The 21,735-nt window shown below is 38.8% G+C and overlaps 1 protein-coding gene across 4 annotated transcripts in view; it reads right to left on the bottom strand.

The window, feature by feature from the left end:
* Positions 1 to 21,735, bottom strand: part of LOC128685596 (TOG array regulator of axonemal microtubules protein 1) — a 398,406-nt gene that overhangs the window by 10,446 nt on the left and 366,225 nt on the right. For all 4 annotated transcript variants that reach the window (XM_070087883.1, XM_070087884.1, XM_070087885.1 and 1 more), the window contains 2 exons: positions 10,008 to 10,160; positions 3,711 to 3,903 (listed from right to left, as the gene is read on the bottom strand). In XM_070087883.1, coding sequence (XP_069943984.1) covers positions 3,711 to 3,903; positions 10,008 to 10,160 — 346 coding nt within the window. The remainder of the gene's footprint in view (positions 1 to 3,710; positions 3,904 to 10,007; positions 10,161 to 21,735) is intronic.

Genomic DNA, 21,735 nt, shown 5'->3' with positions numbered 1-21,735 from the left:
CCATTTCCAGGACTCAAGTCCGACTATTTGAAAATAACCGGTTTCCCTGAATCCCTTCACAAATATTACCCTGCTCACACCCCAACAGATCGTCAGGTCCCAAGTACCATTCGTCTCCATTCACTCCTATCTAACACGCTCACGCACGCTTGCTGGAAGTCCAAGCCCCTTGCCCACAAAACCTCCTTTACCCCCTCTCTCCAACCCTTTCGAGGACAACCCCTACCTCGCCTTCCTTCCTCTATAGATTTATATGCTTTCCATGTCATTCTACTTTGATCCATTCTCTCTAAATAACCAAACCACCTCATCAACCCCTCTTCTGCCCTCTGACTAATACTTTTATTAACTCCACACCTTTTCCTAATTTCCACACTCCGAATTTTCTGCATAATATTTACACCACACATTGTCCTTAGACAGGACATCTCCACTGCCTCCAACCGTCTCCTCGCTGCTGCATTTACCACCCAAGCTTCACATCCATATAAGAGTGTTGGTACTACTATACTTTCATACATTCCCTTCTTTGCCTCCATAGATAACGTTTTTTGACTCCACATATACCTCAATGCACCACTCACCTTTTTTCCCTCATCAATTCTATGATTAACCTCATCCTTCATAAATCCATCTGCCGACAGACTTATCCCCCTATAATTTTTGCACTCTCTTTTGTCCCCTTTGCCTTTATACAAAGGAACTATGCATGCTCTCTGCCAATCCCTAGGTACCTTGCCCTCTTCCATACATTTATTAAATAATTGCACCAACCACTCCAAAACTATATCCCCACCTGCTTTTAACATTTCTATCTTTATCCCATCAATCCCGGCTGCCTTATCCCCTTTCATTTTACCTACTGCCTCACGAACTTCCCCCACACTCACAACTGGCTCTTCCTCACTCCTACAAGATGTTATTCCTCCTTGCCCTATACACGAAATCACAGCTTCCCTATCTTCATCAACATTTAACAATTCCTCAAAATATTCCCTCCATCTTCCCAATACCTCTAACTCTCCATTTAATAACTCTCCTCTCCTATTTTTAACTGACAAATCCATTTGTTCTCTAGGCTTCCTTAACTTGTTAATCTCACTCCAAAACTTTTTCTTATTTTCAACAAAATTTGTTGATAACATCTCACCCACTCTCTCATTTGCTCTCTTTTTACATTGCTTCACCACTCTCTTAACCTCTCTCTTTTTCTCTTTTTCCCTTGTCTATTAAAAAAACACTTGTCTCCATTCACTCCTATCTAAAATGCTCACGCCCATTATATTCCCACCTACTTCTAACATCTGTCTTAATCCCATCCATTTTACCCCCTTTCATTGTACCTACTGCCTCACACACTTTCCCTACAGCCAACTCAGGCTCCTCACTCATATATCATGTTATCCATCCCTGTCCCGTGCATGAAATCACCACCTCCCCTCCATCATTAACACTCAACAACTCATCAAAACATCCTCTTCATCTTTCTAGTACCCCTACCTCTCCATCTAACATCATCCCACTTTCATTTTTAACTGCTAAATCCCTTTGCTCCCCAGGCTTTCCTCACCTTATTACTCTTCAAAACTATTTCTTATTTTCAGCAAAATTTGCTGATAAAAATTTAAGTCATTCTCTCATTTGCTCTCCTTGAACTTTCTCACTGCCTTTAACCTCCCTTTTTCTTCTTCATATACTCTGTCTTCTAAATATCATTTTTACATTGTAAAAACCCTCTCCTGTTTATTTTCTCCCTTGCCAACTTCTACCTCTAAATAATACAGCCTCTCCTCACTTAGCGACGTACTCGTTTACCGATGCCTCGAACTTATGACAGGCTCTCTGACCAGTATGCATACCTAAATAATGTATATTAGAGCTGATTTCCTCTATTCTGTTTATTACAATATACAGTACACTACTGTAAAAATATTTAAAAATATACCAAAAATGTTACAAATGGAACAAAGGTGACATTACAACAATATCAAAGATAGCTGACACAAACCCACTACCATTATATAATATGCTCCTCACTTAGCAACGAATTCATTTACCAACGTGGTCTTAGGAACGAAACTCTGTCATTTAGTGAGTAGAGGCTGTAATAACATTAACCCTTTCAGGGTTTCTGACGTACTAGTACGGCTTATGCACCAGGGTTTTTGACGTGCTAGTACGCCTAAATTCTAGCGCCCTCAAATCTAGTGAGAGAAAGCTGGTAGGCCTACATACGAAAGAGGGTCTATGTGGTCAGTGTGTGCAGTATAAAAAAAATCCTGCAGCACACAGTGCATAATGAGAAAAAAAAAACTTTGACAGTATTTTTGGTTTAAAACAGCAACTTTGCACTGTATTTTCGTATGGTATTTATGATGGTATTCTAGTTTTCCTGGTCTCATTTTAAAGAATGGAAGACATATTACAGAAATTGAGATGATTTTGATTGGTTTTACAATGAAAAGTACCTTGAAATTGAGCTCAAAGTAGCAGAAATCTTCGATTTTTGCCAAAGTTAAAAAGTAAACAAATCATGCTACGCATCCAATACACGTCAACTGGTGAGTCTAATATTCTTTCACAAGTGTGCTGATATTATTTATACCATTTCTACACTGATGCAGTAGTCTGCATAACAGTAAATCATCTATTTTTTGTGAGAATAAAAATTCAAAGTGGAAAGCAAAAGAAATGTAAGAGGGGCATGGGGACATGACTAATGAACAGAGGAAATGTTATTTTAGTGCCAGGAATGTCCTTCTTGTTTATTCTGGACCCTGTTTGGAAATTGGCATCTTTTGAAATTTGTGTGAAATTGGCAAAATTGCTAAATTCTGACCACTTTATTGGATAGTTGAAATCAGTAAATGGGTGGTTTCTTGTACTCATTCAATAAAATAATGGAGTTCTAGTGAAATAGTTATGATTTTTGTCAACTAGTACACTGGAATGGGCCAAAAATAGGGCTCAAAGTGGGCAAAATCGCTGTTGCGTAAACATCGTCGAGACCGCTAACCTTGCGAGAGCATAATTCCGTAAGTGTTCCATCAAATTTCATACTTTTGGTGTCATTATGATCCGGAAAAGATTATCTATCTTTTCATAAGAAAAAATAATTTTTTTTTTTTTTTAAATTTGTCGACCCTGAGAACAAGTCTGGGAGAGGGCCTGTCGACCCTGAAAGGGTTAATGGAAAGGAGGAGGAGCAAGAGGGAGGAAAAACAGGAGAGATAAAGAGTAAAAATCAAGGATTGGATGGAGATTGAGAGAAGAGTTTAAAAAATATCAAGAAGCTAAAATGCCTGTACATGTTAATTTAAAACAGACTGGATAAAGCTCTACATAGAGCAAAACATATTAAAGCTTGCCCTGGACCTGTGTTTTCTATAAGACACAGACTTTATACAGAAAGTTTACTCAGTAAAATAATGTTAATTCTGGACATTATCTGTTCAGTCCCAAAATTTTGTATAAGATCAGATAAAACACAATTAAGAAACAACTGTCCAAAAAACTGCAGTGAAGCAAATAGAAAAAGCAAAAATTATCACCTTACATTCAATGCACCAACTTTACCCAAGTGATATACTGTATCATTAATAATAAGGCTTGTGATAACTCCAAAGTCTTCTCAATTCTACTTAGTACAGTAGCAAATAAAGTTTGTATGAATTCAGTAGTAAGTTAAAACAGGGATCCAATTTACTTACAGATTCCATGTTTCGTTTTAAAGTATCAAAAAGACGTGTAAATGCCTGGATGGCTGCACGAGAAACTTGAGAGCGGAGATTTTTTGCTTGCTTGAGTAGTGCTAAATTGACACTGTGTAAGTCAGAGTGGAGGACTTCAGGATGGTGCTCAGTCAGTCTCACCATCATCTCAATTCCTTCAACCTGATTCTCCCTGGAATAGTGCCATGTATAATAAAAAAAGAATACAATTACCTTCAGATTAAAATGAACTTTGATAAAGGTTCTATAACATGAAGGTGATTAAAGAAAGGATGTGCAATACAGTACAGTATCTCGAAGGCTATTTTACTTTTAACCTGTAAACGGTCCAAACGTATATACACGTTTTTTCAACATTTGAAAGTATGTAAAAAAAGTAGATCTTCTTTTTGTTTTTTTACATTTGAAAATGTGTAAAAAAAACTTTGATCTACTTTTTTTTTTGTTATATTTGAAAATATGTAAAAAAACGTAGATCTACTTTTGGAGCACTACACATGTAAACGTTGATCTGCTTGGACCGTTTACGGGTTAACATGAAAAGTTCTCATATAATCATAACCTAGCAGATAGCCCCATACTGTTTGTACTGCAACCCAGCAGAAATAGTAATAATTCTGACATCACACCACGGGTATAATATAAAAAGAAAAATTACTTTGTACATAAAATAATTTTATATTCCTCTATTAAAAGACATTATATGTCCAGAATGAAATAAAGCATGAAGTTACTAAAAGCAGAAAAAGCTTTGTAAGACAATAAAATAAATCACCATAATTATGGCTGACAAACAAAATATTGAGCTGGAACCTTGAACATCATTTATTTTCAGTCTGAGAGTTAACACTGCACAGTTCAGACTGTAGCAGTTAATATAGATGGTAGTAACTTCTCTCTGTGACAAGCTCTTTCAGGATAACGTGAACAGACTGCAAAAATAGTCTTGTGCTACCAGTATTTACTATCGAAGATATGGTACTATGTTCCACAGTCAGCCCTCCTGGCCCTATATCACTCACTTATTTACCCCTATCTCACCTATGGAATTTGTGCATGGGGCTCAACAACAATAAACCATCTCAGACCATTAATTACCCAACAAAAGGCTGGAGTCAGAATGATAACAAATTCCCACTACAGGCAGCACACTCCACCAATATTCAAAATTCTAAACGTACTCAACATACAAAACATCCATACTTATTACTGCACCTACTACATACATAGAACACTTAACTCTGATATAAACCCTCCCCTCAAACGTCTCCTTACCAACCTCGACAGAACACATGACCATAACACAAGGCACAGATCACTCTTTGATGTTCCTCGTGTCCACCTCACGCTATGCAAAAACTCAATGCACATAAAAGGCCCTAAAATCTGGAATTCATTACCTGTGAATATAAAAGAAACACTGTCTGTTTATAAATTTAAGTCTCTTCTCAAAAATCACTTACTCACCCACAACTAAATAAATACTGAAAAATTGTATCTCATAAATTGCATCTCATAAATGTTTCTCATTATTGTATCTCATAAATGTCTAACCTGTGATCCAATCAAACTTTGTTATTTTTTAATTACATTACCTAACAGAATACTCCATTCTACTGAATTCACAGCAACACAGTAAATGATCATATGACCTGTCTTTGTAATACTCATTTGTGTTAAATTGTTATCTGTTTACAATAATGTTTTTACCACCGAATATATCATTGCTTAGTTAATCTTAAGTTAATTTTAAGCTGCCCATAATGCTCTGCATACAAGGGGCTTTGGCATGTTGCACTTTAATAACTGTATTCCTTTGTACTTCTCTGTATCATGTTCAAATTAATAAATAAATAAATTTGAATTTAATCCTAACATACACAAGGTGAGAGGGGAACAATTGCTCAGGTTAAAAAAAAAATGTGTATATACATTGCGAGGGTCTTGGCAAGAGGTGTGGAGTTAAAAGATAAAGAATCAATCACAAAGTGGGAGTTGTCACAGTTGCTTTTTGCTGATGATACTGTGCTCTTGGGAGATTCTGAAGAGAAGTTGCAGAGGTTGGTGGATGAATTTGGTAGGGTATGTAAAAGAAGAAAATTAAAAGTGAATATAGGAAAGAGTAAGGTTATGAGGATAACAAAAAGATTAGGTGATGAAAGATTGGATATCAAATTGGAGGGAGAGACTATGGAGGAGGTGAATGTATTCAGATATTTGGGAGTGGACATGTCAGCGGATGGGTCTATGAAAGATGAGGTGAATCATAGAATTGATGAGGGGAAAAGAGTAAGCAGTACACTTAGGAGGCTGTGGAGACAAAGAACTTTGTCCTTGGAAGCAAAGAGGGGAATTTATGAGAGTATAGTTTTACCAATGCTCTTATATGGGTGTGAAGCATGGGTGATGAATGTTGCAGAGAGGAGAAGGCTGGAGGCAGTGGAGATGTCATGTCTGAGGGCAATGTGTGGTGTGAATATAATGCAGAGAATTCGTAGTCTGGAAGTTAGGAGGAGGTGCGGGATTGCCAAAATTGTTGTCCAGAGGGCTGAGGAAGGGTTGTTGAGGTGGTTCGGACATGTAGAGAAAATGGAACAAAGCAGAATGACTTTGAGTGTATAAATCTGTAGTGAAGGGAAGGCGGGGTAGGGGTTGGCCTAGTAAAGGTTGGAGGGAGGGGCTTGGACTTCCAGCAAACATGTGCGAGTATATTTGATAGGAGTGAATGGAGATAAATGGTTTTTAATACCTGACGTGCTGTTGGGGTGTGAGCAAAGTAACATTTATGAAGGGATTCAGGGAAACCAGCAGGTTGACTCGAGTCCTGGAGATGGGAAGTACAGTGTCTGCACTCTGAAGGACGGGTGTTAATGTTGCAGTTTTATAAACTGTAGTGTAAAGCACCCCTCTGGCAAGACAGTGATGGAGTGAATGATGGTGAAAGTTTTTCTTTTTTGGGCCACCCTACCTTGGTGGGAATCGGCCGGCGTGTTAATAATAATAATAAAATTAGTTTTGTACTGTACTGTACCGTATGGCAGGTGAATTCCAAGGAAAATCGTTTGTTCAGAAATGTTTTAAACTAATAATTTAGACAAAATTCACATCTGCATAAATAACTAATTACAATTGTAACCAGATATAAACATGTAAATAGTTCATTACCACTGTAACTTGTTTGCCTGTTAGAAGTTTGTGTCCCTGGACCAATTATGTATGTGCCTTAATCTTTTGACTACCACTCACAGGGTGAGTATGGAATGCATAATAAAAATATTAAACTCACTAAAAAGTTGACAATTAGTGAACATGATAATTACATTTCTGAAAATGGCATGTAATAAAAAATATAATGTAAAATGAGCTGACGAACATATGGGAAAAATAGGGTAACATTTTGCAGACCCTCCTAAAAAAAGCAACCAAATATTTTTTAGGTCCCAAAATTGTAAAAAAAATTAATAATAATAATATAAGTGTTGATGTAGTGATGTAATAGCTCTACTGAGCTGGTGTGGATGATTGTGGATTGATGACTAAGGTTCTTGCACTGATGTCGATAATTGTACAGGAGTGCTAAGGAATTTTGTAACGCATCTTCGGTCTGTTTTACCCTACAGCACTTTATACAGCTGACCATAAGACATCATCAGGGCAGGTCGCTCCTACCTCTCACAACTACTGGATCATTATGATATGGCCTTGGATGCACTGGAAGAAAATCAGAATGCAGATGTAATATACACAGACTTTGTAAAAGCGTTTGACAAGTGCAATCATGGCGTAATAGCGCACAAAATACATGCTAAAGGAATAACTGGCAAAGTGGGGAGATGGACCTTCAACTTCCTAACCAATCGAACACAGAGTAGTGGTCAACAGAGTTAAATCGGAGACTGCAATAGTGAAGAGCTCTGTTCCACAAGGCACAGTACTTGCCCCATCCTGTTCCTCATCCTTATATCAGACACAGACAGAGATGCAACCCACAGCACCGTATCATCCTTTGCAGACAATACTAGGATCTGCATGAGGCTGTCATCTACTGAGGACACGGTTAACCTCCAAGAAGATATAAACAAAGTTTTCCAGTGGGCAAAGGAAAACAATATGATGTTCAATGAGGACAAATTCCAACTACTCCGTTATAGAAAACTGGAGGGGATAATAACTAGAACAGAGTATACTACAAACTCTGGCCATATAATAGAGTGGAAAAATAATGTAAGGGACCTGAGAGTAATAACGTCTGAGGATCTCACCTTCAAGGATCACAACAGTGCCACGATCACAAGTGCAAAGAAAATGATAGGATGGATAATGAGAATGATCAAAATAAGAGATGCCAAGCCAATGATGATCCTTTTCAAATCACTTGTTCTCTCTAGGCTGGAATACTGCTGTACATTAACATCTCTGTTCAAAGTAGGTGAAATTGCAGATCTAGAGAAAGTACAGAGAACCTTTACTACATGTGTAAGTTCTGTCAAGCACCTTAACTACTGGGAATGCTTGGAAGCATTTGATTTGTACTCGGAACGTAGGAGAGAGAGATATATCATAACCTACACTTGGAAAATCCTGGAAGGAATGGTCCCGAATCTGCACACAGGAATCACTCCCTACAAAAGTAAAAGACTGGGCAGGCAATGCAAAATACCCCCAATTAAAAGTAGGGGCACCATTGGTACACTAAGAGAAAACACCATAAGTGTCCGGGGCCCAAGACTTCAACAGCCTCCCACCAAGCATAAAGGGAATTAACAATAAACCTCTGGCTGCCTTCAAGAGAGAGCTGGACAGATACATAAAGTCAGTGCCAGATCAGCCGGGCTGTGGTTCGTACGTTGGACTGTGTGCGACCAGTAGTAACAGCCTGGTTGATCAGGCCCTGATCCACTGGGAGGCCTGGTCGCAGGGGCGTTGATCCCTGGAATAACCTCCAGGTAGGATGAGGTATCAGGTGCTCCAAACCCCATTTCAGAGCAATGCTTTTAGATCTGTCAGGATCTTCAGTGAAAAATCTGCACTTTTACCAGTAATATGGAACTGCTTACATAACTGTTGAAATGTTAACCATTTTCTTCAAGTTATTCTTCCTCATCTTCATCTGTTATCTGCCTCCCTTGTGTTTGGGCAATAAGCTTTGCCAACATTTCCTCTGGACTTCTTTATTCCTCATCTTCTAATAGTTAATTCACATCTTCCTGCATATCTTCAAAGCCCTCACCTGATAATCTCTTGGCCAGCTGAACAATTTCCCAGACCTGGCTCTCAACTAAGGGAAAAACTTATGAAAGTACTCCCCACACTAGACCATAACTTTTCCCAGCTTCCATTTAATGTTGATTGGGGTAATTCATTCTATGTACTTCCAACATAGCTGATGGCTTCTGCAACATTAAATTTATGCTAAAAGTCTGGCACTCCAAGGTCAGAGTCAACATTTATTGCTGCAACAGGTTTCCACATCACTTTTTGTGTAGGTACACTTAAATGTCCTAATAATGCCATGATCCAGTGACTCCATTAAATATGTTTTATCTGGAGGTAAAAAGCAGAGAACTTTACATGTGGATGCACTTCCACCAAAACTTCTCAATGAGTATGGGAGTTATCAAAAGTAAAGAGAACCTTGAATGCAAGGTTGTTGTTGCACAGGTAAAACATGACTTTGAGAATAGAGTGATATTTGAACAGTCATTAAATAATTCCTCTGTCATCCATACTGACTGGTTTGATCTCCACATACACTGGTAAGGTGATTTTATTTGTACCTTTCCTAGCACAGGGAGTCTTGGAGTAGCAAATAGCTTGACACATTACCATAAAGTAGCAAGCTGACAGGGTCCTTTGCACCACTTTTAAGCTTATCTAGGATCTCAATTTTCTTTATAACATCAAGACTTTCACATTTACACTTTTTCTCTGCACTTCCAGGATTACTCATATTCCTCTTGGGTGCCATGCTTACTAGCCAGAGATGAGAAAGGATGACAAAAAAAAATTATTTACCACCACAGACTGAGTATTGTATTGGACACATAAAACAGAGCACTGAGGTAGTGTACATTACGTAGGCCACCTGAGAAAAATAATGGAGAGAAAGAACCTGGTGCATGCCACATTTTTCCCTATAAGTACTCCGTTATGTAAGCCGATTAATACTGCAATTTAACAATCAGTGAAAAAAAAAACATGTTAACAGATAGCATGTTAACTGACATCTACTGTTTATCTAAACACAGTAAAAATAAATCTGTCATAATTACTAACCAGTCTGCAGAATTAAGAAGCTGATGAGCATTCTTTAGGGCATCATTGGGGTTAGCAAAGGGCTCAAGATGTTTCTTAAAGCATGAAGAGGCTGGCTTGGACGTCCGCATTCCTACAGATATTGCAGCTGCAGCTGGAAGGTCATCTGAGGATCTGTCGAGACATATTTTGTCAAAATAAAATAAACCTGTTAGAGGAACCACATCCAGATAAACCTTTAACATCACTCAATATACTGAAGACAAGTACAGTGGACCCCTGGTTATCGGCCAACTCAGTTATCGGCCGGTTTTTCGGCGCCCGGTTATCGGCCGTTAATTCGGTTATTGGCCATTTAGGAGGCATCCATCCGTCGGCTAGGGCCACTTGCGAGTCAGTTTGGCTTTGTCTCTGGGTGCGTGAGGAAGCTTCTGCTCATTCATCCAAACATTTTGCTATAATCCATTGTTTTTTGTGGTTACTGATCGAGTACAACTGCAAAATAAGCAACCATGGGCCCAAAGAAACACATTATATAGTATATGAAAACATGCAATGCTTATATGCGATGTATATTTAATAATAATCACTGGTACATTAAATGTCTTATTTTACATTAATATAGACATTTTCATTAATCCATCTATGATATTTTCTTCAAAATTATATAAGAAACACATTACATATCATGTAGCATATAAACATGCAATGTTTATATATTATCGAGTGGAGAGTAGGATGGAGAGTAAACATTACGTTTTCTCTGATGCAGCATTAGAGAAAACTGTGAATCTGGTGACTGGTGCAGTAACCACCCTTCATATGCATTTGTTTACAATTCTTGGCATAAATTATTCATTACTTCTCCCTTTGTTTATGATGGCATCTAAAGGTAGTTGTTAGAAACAATTAAACTCAGTGAATGTGGTAATAATATGGCTGTGTAGTGTAATAATATGGCTGTGTATTGTAATATAGCTGTGTAGTGTAGCCCAGGGGGGGGGCCTACATATGTGTACTGTACCTATATCTACTGCTACCTACACTGACTTCTTACAAATAAATACTACTCACCTCTTGCCCTACATTAAGACTACAAATATTTTAAGGTTAGTAATGAATGTACTGTAGCAGTAAATGACAGATTAAAGAGGCGTGTGCAATGTGGACTAGAGTGCAAGGTTTTGTAGAGAAACACCACCCTGACCAATGTGAAACAAGCCATATTTGCAACACGTTCAGTGACAAAACCCTATCCCACGTCAGGGAAATCTTAGAGAGACACCAGAAACAGACCTCTATGGACAGATTTGTTGTGAGGCAGGGGTCCAGTGACTCTCAAGCTGGTCCTAGTGGCATTAAAAAACAAAGAAGGGAAGTAACCCCATAGAAGGCTTTGCTACCTAAAGTCTTTATGGAGGGGGATTCCTCTTCCAAACACTAACTCCTTCCTCTTACCTCTTCCCTATCTTCCAGAAGCCAGCATTAGCCTTCAATAAAGGTATGTAAAACTTACATAATTGTTAAAAAAAAATTATTTTTTTTGTGAATATTTTTGTCTGGAACGGATTAATTGTATTTCCATTAATTCTTATGGGAAATATTAATTCGGTTTTCGGCCATTTCGGTTATCAGCCAAACTTCTGGAATTCAAATTCAAAGTTTATTCTCTATAAAGATTACAATGTTGAATTTACAGAATTTGGTTGTTGTGTGGTTTACATGTAGTTAAATAATGATTACAGAGTGTACCACTAGAACACCTAGCATGGCTAGGCATTTCGGGCAAACTTAGTTTAATTCTTTATTTTAAAATATTACAAATTATGAGGTAAGTTGGTATTATGGCTAAGTGACTAAATACTAGTTTGTGAGTTTAGCAATGTGAATGCTTTTGTTTTGGCACAGTACATAGTTTCAGTATTGGAGTATCATAGGATTCATTATTTTAAGATTGAGATTAATATTTCTGTTTATGGTCAAATGGGTGAGTGAGTGTAAGTGTGAACCACCAGGTGGTATTCATGTAGTTAGTTGATGGGGTTTATCAGGGAGATAAGATGTTTTCTAATGGTAGTTTTGAAGGTGATGAATGTGTCTGCAGTTCTAGAGTTCTCAGGTAGGGTGTTCCAGATTTTAGGGCCTTTGACATACATTGAATTTTTGTGAAGGTTTAGTCGGACATGGGGAATGTCGTAGAGATGTTTGTGTCTGGTGTTATGCCTGTGGGTTCTGTCACAACTATCAAGAAAGTGTTTTAGGTCAAGGTTGATATTGGAGTTTAAGGTCCTGTAGATGTAGATTGCACAGTAGTAAGTGTGGATGTACTGAACAGGGAGTAAGTTTAGATCTATGAAGAGTGGGGGGGGTGTGTTGCCAGGGATGGGATTTAGTGATTATTCTTACTGCAGCTTTTTGTTGGGCTATTATTGGCTATAGGTGTGTTGCTGCAGTTGATCCCCAAGCACAAATAGCATAGGTGAGGTATGGATAAATAAGTGAGTGGTATAGTGTGAGAAGGGCATTTTGCGGCACGTAGTATCGTATCTTGGAGAGGATCCCAACTGTTTTGGATACTTTTTTGGTTATGTGTTGGATATGGGTGCTGAAATTCAGGTTGTTGTCAAGGTATAGGCCTAGGAATTTGCCCTCATTATGTCTGGTAATTAGAGTGTTGTCGATCTTAATGTTAATTTGTGCATCTCCTGCTCTGCTACCAAACATAATATAGTAGGTTTTGTCAGTGTTAAGCGTAAGTTTATTGGCTGTCATCCAAGTCGATATTTTGACCAGCTCCTCGGTAACAATGGTGTTGAGGGTGGCAAGATTAGGGTGAGAGATGACATAAGTCGTGTCGTCAGCAAAGAGAATGGGTTTCAGGTGTTGGGATACGTTTGGAAGATCATTGATGTATATGAGGAAGAGCAGGGGACCAAGGACACTTCCCTGCGGAACTCCAGTATCAAGTGGCCGTGTTGTTGATGCTGTGTCTTTAATGGTAACATACTGATACCTATTAGTAAGGTAAGATTTGAAATAAGCAAGCGCATGGCCTCTTATACCGTAATGGTCAAGTTTGTGGAGTAGGATGTCGTGGTCTACTGTGTCAAAAGCTTTTCTTAGGTCAATAAAAATTCCTAGTGGATATTCCTTATTTTCCAATGCTGTGTAAAGCAGATCTAGCATTTTTATGATTGCATCATTAGTGCTTTTATTTTTCCTAAATCCAAATTGGCAGGGGTTGAGTATGTTTTGTGCTGTTATAAATGAATATAGTCTCCTGTGCACGAGTTTCTCAAAGATTTTGGATAGCAATGGTAAGTTTGATATTGGCCTATAGTTGTTTAAGTCTGTAGGGTCACCACCTTTATGTATTGGTGTAACCCTTGCCATCTTGGGTAGTTTTGGGAAGGTGCTAGTTTCTAGTGACTTGTTAAAAAGTAATGAAATAGCATGCGAAAGGATATGGGCCGCTCGCTTGTACAGTAATGGTGGGACATTAGACAGATTCCCTGAGTTGTTTTTAAGTGACTTTATAATCTCGGTGACTTCCGAGGGCTCAGTTGGTGCAAGATAGAAGGAATTTGGGAAATTCCCATCTAGGTAGTCCCCGGCATGGGCATTAGTATGTGGGATTTTATTGGCGAGATTAGATCCTATGGTTGAGAAGAAGTCGTTTATCTTGTTAGCTGTGTCATTGGGATGTAGTGGTGTTTCATTAGGTTTAGTTAGGACAATATTCTTACGGCCAATAACCGAGGGTCCACTGTAACTTATAATTACAAATACAAACACACAGTAAATTTTTCAGTTCCAAATAGTTCAATGTGCATTTTTTCACAATACTATATGGTGAACTAAAGCGAAGAGAATTAGCAAAAGTTGATTATAATGAAAAAAGTTCAATATGATTTAGAGTGGAACCCCAGATTTCGTCCGCACCATATATCGTACTATTCAGATTTCAACCACTTTTTTCAGTGAAATTTTGCTCTGGATTTCGTACCTCATCCCAGAAATCATCCATATCAGATATGTCCACCCACCCAGGATGCCGTCACTCATGTGTACATGTCTCAATCTGGCTCTGTCACTGGTTGAGTGAGCATTCATCCGAAACATTTCGTAATAATCCATTGTTTTTTGTGCTTGTTCATTGAGTGCGACTGCGAAATAAGCCACCATGGGCCCAAAGAAAGTTCCTAGTGCCAGCCCTTTGGTAAAGAAGGTGAGAAACACAATAGAATTCAAGAAAGAGTTTGTAGAAAAATACAAAAGTGGCATACGTGTGGCCAACCTCGCCAGGATGTATGGCAAGTCCAAATCAATCGGTTCCATCCTGGCAAAGAAAGTATAAATCAAGGAAGCTGATGTTGCGAAAGGGGTAAATATGCTAACGAAAAAGAGATCACAAACAGTGATTAAGGACATTTGTGCAAAGTGGAATGAGGTGCAAACTTTTGTGGAAAAATATCACCCTGACTAAGCTGATACAACCATATCTGCAACATGTTCAGTGACAATATCTTGTCTCATTTTAGGCAAATCTTAAAGAGATGCCAGAAAAAGAGCTCTCTGGACAGATTTTTAGTGTGACAGGGGCCCAGTGCCAGTAAAAGACAAAGAAGAGAAGTAACCCCGGACAGGGCTTTGATACCTGAAGTCCTTATGAAGGGGGATTCCCCTTCCAAACAACCTCTACTCATCCTCCCCCCTCTCCCCTCCTTGCTGTCCATACCTCAACAAGAGTCTTCAATAAAGGTAAGTGTGATGTTAAATGTTTATTTATCCATTTCATTAGTCATTTATATTTCTTTCTCATTGTTTTCTGTATGTAAAACTATAGTTATTCTTTAATTTTTTTTTTTTTAATATTTTTGGGTGTCTGGAATGGATTAATTGCAATTTACATTATTTATGGGAAATATTGCTTCGGTTTTCGTACATTTCGGATCTAGACTGACCTTCTGGAACGGATTAAGGACGAAATCTGGGGTTCCACTGTATCTGTTACTTAACAATACAACTTGAAATTTAATTTATCAGGTCCTGTTAAGGCCCAACGTCTTTAACTACCTAACATTATTATTAAAGAAAGTTGATCCACTAATCCTAAAACACTGAAGTGTGTACCAAATCTTAAAACAGTGGAACCTCACTTTTTGTATGCTCTAGTTGGAGAAAATTATCTATAAAATGTATTTTTTGTTAATATTTTTGGGTGTCTGGAATGGATTAATTGGTTCCATTCCAGACACCCAAAAATATTAACAAAAAATACATTTTAAAAATAATTTTCTCCAACTAGGGCATATGAAAACCGAGGTTCCACTATATATTTTTACTATAATTTGGTTCTTAACCCTTTGACTGTTTCGGTCATATATGTGCATCTTATGAGCCACCGTGTTTGACTGTTTGACTTAATATGCATAAATTCTAACGGCTTCAAATCAAGCAGGAGAAAGCTGGTAGGCCCACATGTGAGATAATGGGTCTCCATGGTCACTGTGCACCATATAAAATAAAATCGGTGAGCCAGTGGTGCATTGTGGGAATGCTATTTCAGTAGTCCTTGTTCAGCATGCTTAGCAGTAAGAAATATGTGACTACCCGGCAAATCTGGGACTCTACTCTTCCCAAGTGATGCTCTAACACAGATGGAAGTGTCAGTGAAGATCAATTTCATGGTTTTGAGGAGTTTGTGACCAAAAGCAATGCCCAGGATACCAGAAGAATGAAGGAGAATGAAGGAGAAAGAAAGAGAATGATGGAGAAATATAATTAGATAGGATGGAGGGGAAGGGAGCATCCGACCCCATTGTTTTGACAGGCAGTAGGGGGAGTGAGTAATGAGACAATATGTCATTTTGACAGCTGCTACCCTGACTAAGAACAATACACAACACAAGCTTGCTGAATGAAGATAATAGCCCAGGATACCAGAAGAATGAAGGAGAAAGAGAGAGAATGAGGGAGAAAGATAATTAGATAGGATGGAGGGGAAGCCAGCATGGACCCCATTGTTTTGACAGGCAGTAGGAGAAGTGAGTAATGAGACAATATGTCATTTTGACAGCTGCTACCCTGACTAAGAACAATTAGAAGCAACACACTCACACACAACACAAGCTTGCTGAATGAAGATAATAGCCCAGGATACCAGAAGAATGAAGGAGAATGAGAGAGAAAGATAATTAAATAGGATGAAGGGGAAGGGAGCATCCAACCCCTTTGTTTTGACAGGCAGTAGGGGTATTGAGTAATGAGACAATATGTCATTTTCACAGCTGCTGATAATGCCTCAAGACAATTAGAAGCCACACACTCACACACAAGACAAGCTTGCTGAATGAAGATAATAGCAGTTATATGAAAGTACCCAGTGACTATATATGTGTATATATATTATAGAAACCAGAAGGAAGGAAGAAGAGAAGGCAGGAAGAAAGGAAGGACAAGATGAAAGGAAGGAAGGAAAGATGAAGGAAGGAAGGTAGGAAAGGAATGCAGGTCGGTAGGAAGGAAGGAATGATGACACATGACCATTTACCTACGATAACTACGTAACACAACTGCCTGCTAATACTTGGAAAAAAACTGCTTAGACGAAGTGTTTTATCTTTGCACATAAAAAAAAATGCCCACAAAAATGCAGACACACTCGTTTTATGTGTAAGGAGTGTAAAACACCATTGTGTATGAAACCATGTTTCAAAGAGTTCCACAAGCTGCAGAACTTCTAGGAACATGTCCAGTGACTGTACATTTATATATATATATATATATATATATATATATATATATATATATATATATATATATATATATATATATATATATATATATATATATATATATACAGTGGACCCCCGCATAGCGACCTTAATCCGTGCAAGAGGGCTGGCTGTTATGCGAAATGTTCGGTATGTGAATGAATTTTCCCCATAAGAAATAATGGAAATAAAATTAATCCGTGCAAGACACCCAAAAGTATGAAAAAAAAAAATTTTTTACCACAAAAAAATGTTAATTTTAGTACACACAAACTGAAAAAGGCATGCACAATTACATGACACTTACTTTTATTGAAGATCTGGTGATGATTGATGGGATGGGAGGAGGGGAGAGTGTTAGTGTTTAGAAGGGGAATCCCCTTCCATTAAGACTTGAGGAGGCAAGTCCTTTTCTGGGGTTACTTCCCTTCTTCTTTTAATGCCACTAGGACCAGCTTCAGAGTCACTGGACTTCTTTCGCACAACATATCTGTCCATAGTGGCCTGTACCTCTCGTTCCTTTATGATTTGTCTAAAGTGGTTCACAACATTGTCATTGTAACAGTCACCAGCACGGCTTGCAATAGCTGTGTGAGGGTGATTTTCATCAAAAAAGGTTTGCACTTCAAGCCATTTTGCACACATTTCCTTAATCTTTGAAGTAGGCAATTCCTTCAATTTCTCTCTCCCCTCCTTTGAACCAGTTTCCGCAGGTCTGGCCTCTTGCTCTTGAAGTTGATCTATCAGCTCATCAGTGGTTAGTTCTTCATTGTCCTCCTCCACCAACTCTTCCACATCATCCCCACTAACCTCCAACCCCAAGGACTTCCCCAATGCCACAATTGATTCCTCAACTGGTATACTCCTCTCAGGGTTAGCCTCAAACCCTTCAAAATCCCTTTTGTCTACACATTCTGGCCACAGTTTCTTCCAAGCAGAGTTCAAGGTTCTCTTAGTCACTCCCTCCCAAGCCTTACCTATAAGGTTTACACAATTGAGGATATTAAAGTGATCCTTCCAAAACTCTTTTAGAGTCAATCGAGTGTCTGTGGTCACTTCAAAGCACTTTTGAAACAGAGCTTTTGTGTACAGTTTCTTGAAGTTGGAAATGACCTGCTGGTCCATGGGCTGCAGGAGAGGAGTGGTATTAGGAGGCAAAAACTTCACCTTAATGAAGCTCATGTCCCCATAAAGTCGCTCTGCCACGTCTGTAGGATGACCAGGGGCATTGTCTAACACCAGGAGGCACTTAAGTTCTAATTTCTTTTCAGTTAGGTAATCTTTGACATTGGGGGCAAATGCATGGTGTAACCAGTTATAGAAAAAGTCCCTAGTGACCCATGCCTTACTGTTTGATCTCCACAGCACACACAAATTATCCTTGAGGACATTCTTTTGCCTGAACGCTCTGGGAGTTTCAGAGTGATACACTAATAAAGGCTTAACTTTGCAATCACCACTAGCATTGGCACACATCAACAAAGTAAGCCTGTCTTTCATAGGCTTATGTCCTGGGAGTGCCTTTTCCTCCTGAGTAATGTAGGTCCTGCTTGGCATTTTCTTCCAGAACAGGCCTGTTTCATCACAATTAAACACTTGTTCAGGTTTCAGTCCTTCAGTTTCTATGTACTCCTTGAATTCCTGCACATATTTTTCAGCCGCTTTGTGGTCCGAACTGGCAGCCTCACCATGCCGTATCACACTATGTATGCCACTACGCTTCTTAAATCTCTCAAACCAACCTTTGCTGGCCTTAAATTCACTCATATCATCACTAGTTGCAGGCCTTTTTTTAATTAAATCCTCATGCAACTTCCTAGCCTTTTCACATATGATCGCTTGAGAGACGCTATCTCCTGCTAGCTGTTTTTCATTTATCCACACCAATAAGAGTCTCTCAACATCTTCCATCACTTGCGATCTTTGTTTTGAAAACACAGTTAAACCTTTGGCAAGAACAGCTTCCTTGATTGCCGTTTTCTTGGCCACAATAGAAGAGATGGTTGATTTGGGTTTCTTGTACAACCTGACCAGGTCGGTGATACGCACTCCACTTTCATACTTATCAATGATCTCTTTCTTCATTTCTATAGGAATTCTAACCCTTATTGCTGTAGGGTTGGAACTAGAAGCTTTCTTGGGGCCCATGGTCACTTATTTTCCAGAAACAGCACCGAAAACACTGTAATAATACGAAATATTCCGATTGTATGCTTGAATGTTACCGCGGAGGCTGGCTGGTAAACAATGCCACCGGCGGAACATATGAGGCTGGCTCAGGCCGCACATTGGACGCGTCTCGGACGAAGGCCGCTGAGCGGGTTTTTGGGCGCTATGCGGGGCAAAATTTTAGCGATCAAAGCGTCCGCTATGCGGATTGTCCGTTATGCAAGGCGTCCGTTATGCGGGGGTCCACTGTATATATATATATATATATATATATATATATATATATATATATGTATATATATATATATATATATATATTATAAAACAATAGTAATAAACCATTTTTTTGTACTGTTTGTGTAAACAAGTTTTGTAAAAAAAATTTTTTTTTTTTTTTTCAACAAGTCGGCCGTCTCCCACCGAGGCAGGGTGACCCAAAAAAAGAAAGAAAATCCCCAAAAAGAAAATACTTTCATCATCATTCAACAATTTCACCACACTCACACATAATCACTGTTTTTGCAGAGGTGCTCAGAATACAACAGTTTAGAAACATATACATATAAAGATACATAACATATCCCTCCAAACTGCCAATATCCCAAACCCCTCCTTTAAAGTGCAGGCATTGTACTTCCCATTTCCAGGACTCAAGTCCGACTATATGAAAATAACCGGTTTCCCTGAATCCCTTCACTAAATATTACCCTGCTCACACTTCAACAGATCATCAGGTCCCAAGTACTATTCGTCTCCATTCACTCCTATCTAACACGCTCACGCATGCTTGTTGGAAGTCCAAGCCCCTCGCCCACAAAACCTCCTTTACCCCCTCTCTCCAACCCTTTCGAGGATGACCCCTACCCCGCCTTCCTTCCCCTATAGATTTATATGCTTTCCATGTCATTATACTTTGATCCATTCTCTCTAAATGACCAAACCACCTCAACAACCCCTCTTCTGCCCTCTGACTAATACTTTTATTAACTCCACACCTTCTCCTAATTTCCACACTCTGAATTTTCTGCATAATATTTACACCACACACTGCCCTTAAACAGGACATCTCCACTGCCTCCAACCGTCTCCTCGCTGCTGCATTTACCACCCAAGCTTCACACCCATATAAGAGTGTTGGTACTACTATACTTTCATACATTCCCTTCTTTGCCTCCAAAGATAACGTTTTTTGACTCCACATATACCTCAACACACCACTCACCTTTTTTTCCCTCATCAATTCTATGATTAACCTCATCCTTTATAAATCCATCCGCTGACACGTCAACTCCCAAGTATCTGAAAACATTCACTTCTTCCATACTCCTCCTCCCCAATTTGATATCCAATTTTTCTTTATCTAAATCATTTGATACCCTCATCACCTTACTCTTTTCTATGTTCACTTTCAACTTTCTATCTTTACACACATTCCCAAACTCATCCACTAACCTTTGCAATTTTTCTTTAGAATTTCCCATAAGCACAGTATCATCAGCAAAAAGTAACTGTGTCAATTCCCATTTTGAATTTGATTCCCCAAAATTTAATCCCACCCCTCTCCCAAACACCCTAGCATTTACTTCCTTTACAACCCCATCTATAAATATATTAAACAGCCATGGTGACATTACACATCCCTGCCTAAGACCTACTTTTACCAGGAAGTAGTCTCCCTCTCTTCTACACACCCTAACCTGAGCCTCACTATCCTCATAAAAACTCTTTACAGCATTTAATAACTTACCACCTATTCCATATACTTGCAATATCTGCCACATTGCTCCTCTATCCACTCTATCATATGCCTTTTCTAAATCCATAAATGCAGTAAAAACTTCCCTACCTTTATCTAAATACTGTGCTTCAATGTAAACACTTGATCTACACATCCCCTACCCACTCTGAAACCTCCTTGCTCATCCGCAATCCTACATTCTGTCTTACCTCTAATTCTTTCAATTATAACCCTACCGTACACTTTTCCTGGTATACTCAGTAAACTTATTCCTCTATAATTTTTAAATCTCTTTTGTCCCCTTTCCCTTTATATAAAGGGACTATACATGCTCTCCGCCAATCCCTAGGTACCTTCCCCTCTTTTATACATTTATTAAACAAATGTACCAACCACTCCAACACTATATCCTCCCCTGCTTTTAACATTTCTGTCATGATCCCATCAGTTCCAGCTTTACCCCCTTTCATTCTACGTAATGCCTCACGTACCTCCCCAACACTTACATTCTGCTCTTCTTCACTCCTAAAAGATGGTATACCTCCCTGACCAGTGCATGAAATTACCGCCTCTCTTTCTTCCTCAACATTCAGAAGTTCCTCAAAATATTCTCGCCATCTACCTAATACCTCCATCTCCCCATCTACTAACTCCCCTACTCTGTTTTTAACTGACAAATCCATACTTTCACTAGGCTTTCTTAACTTGTTTAACTCCAAATTTTTTTCTTATTTTCATTAAAATTTCTTGACAGTGCCTCTCCCACTCTATCATCTGCTCTCCTTTTGCACTCTTTCACCACTCTCTTCACCTTTCTTTTACTCTCCATATACTCTGCTCTTCTTATAACACTTCTGCTTTGTAAAAACCTCTCATAAGCTACCTTTTTCTCTTTTATCACACCCTTTACTTCATCATTCCACCAATCACTCCTCTTTCCTCCTGCCCCCACCCTCCTATAACCACAAACTTCTGCCCCACATTTTAATACTGCATTTTTAAAACTATTCCAACCCTCTTCAACCCTCCCACTAATCTTTGCACTAGCCCACCTTTCTGCCAATAG

This window comes from Cherax quadricarinatus, chromosome 23 (genome assembly GCF_038502225.1).
Source record: "Cherax quadricarinatus isolate ZL_2023a chromosome 23, ASM3850222v1, whole genome shotgun sequence".
Classification (NCBI taxonomy): Eukaryota; Metazoa; Arthropoda; class Malacostraca; order Decapoda; family Parastacidae; genus Cherax; species Cherax quadricarinatus.
This window is presented reverse-complemented; position numbering and strand designations above follow the sequence as displayed.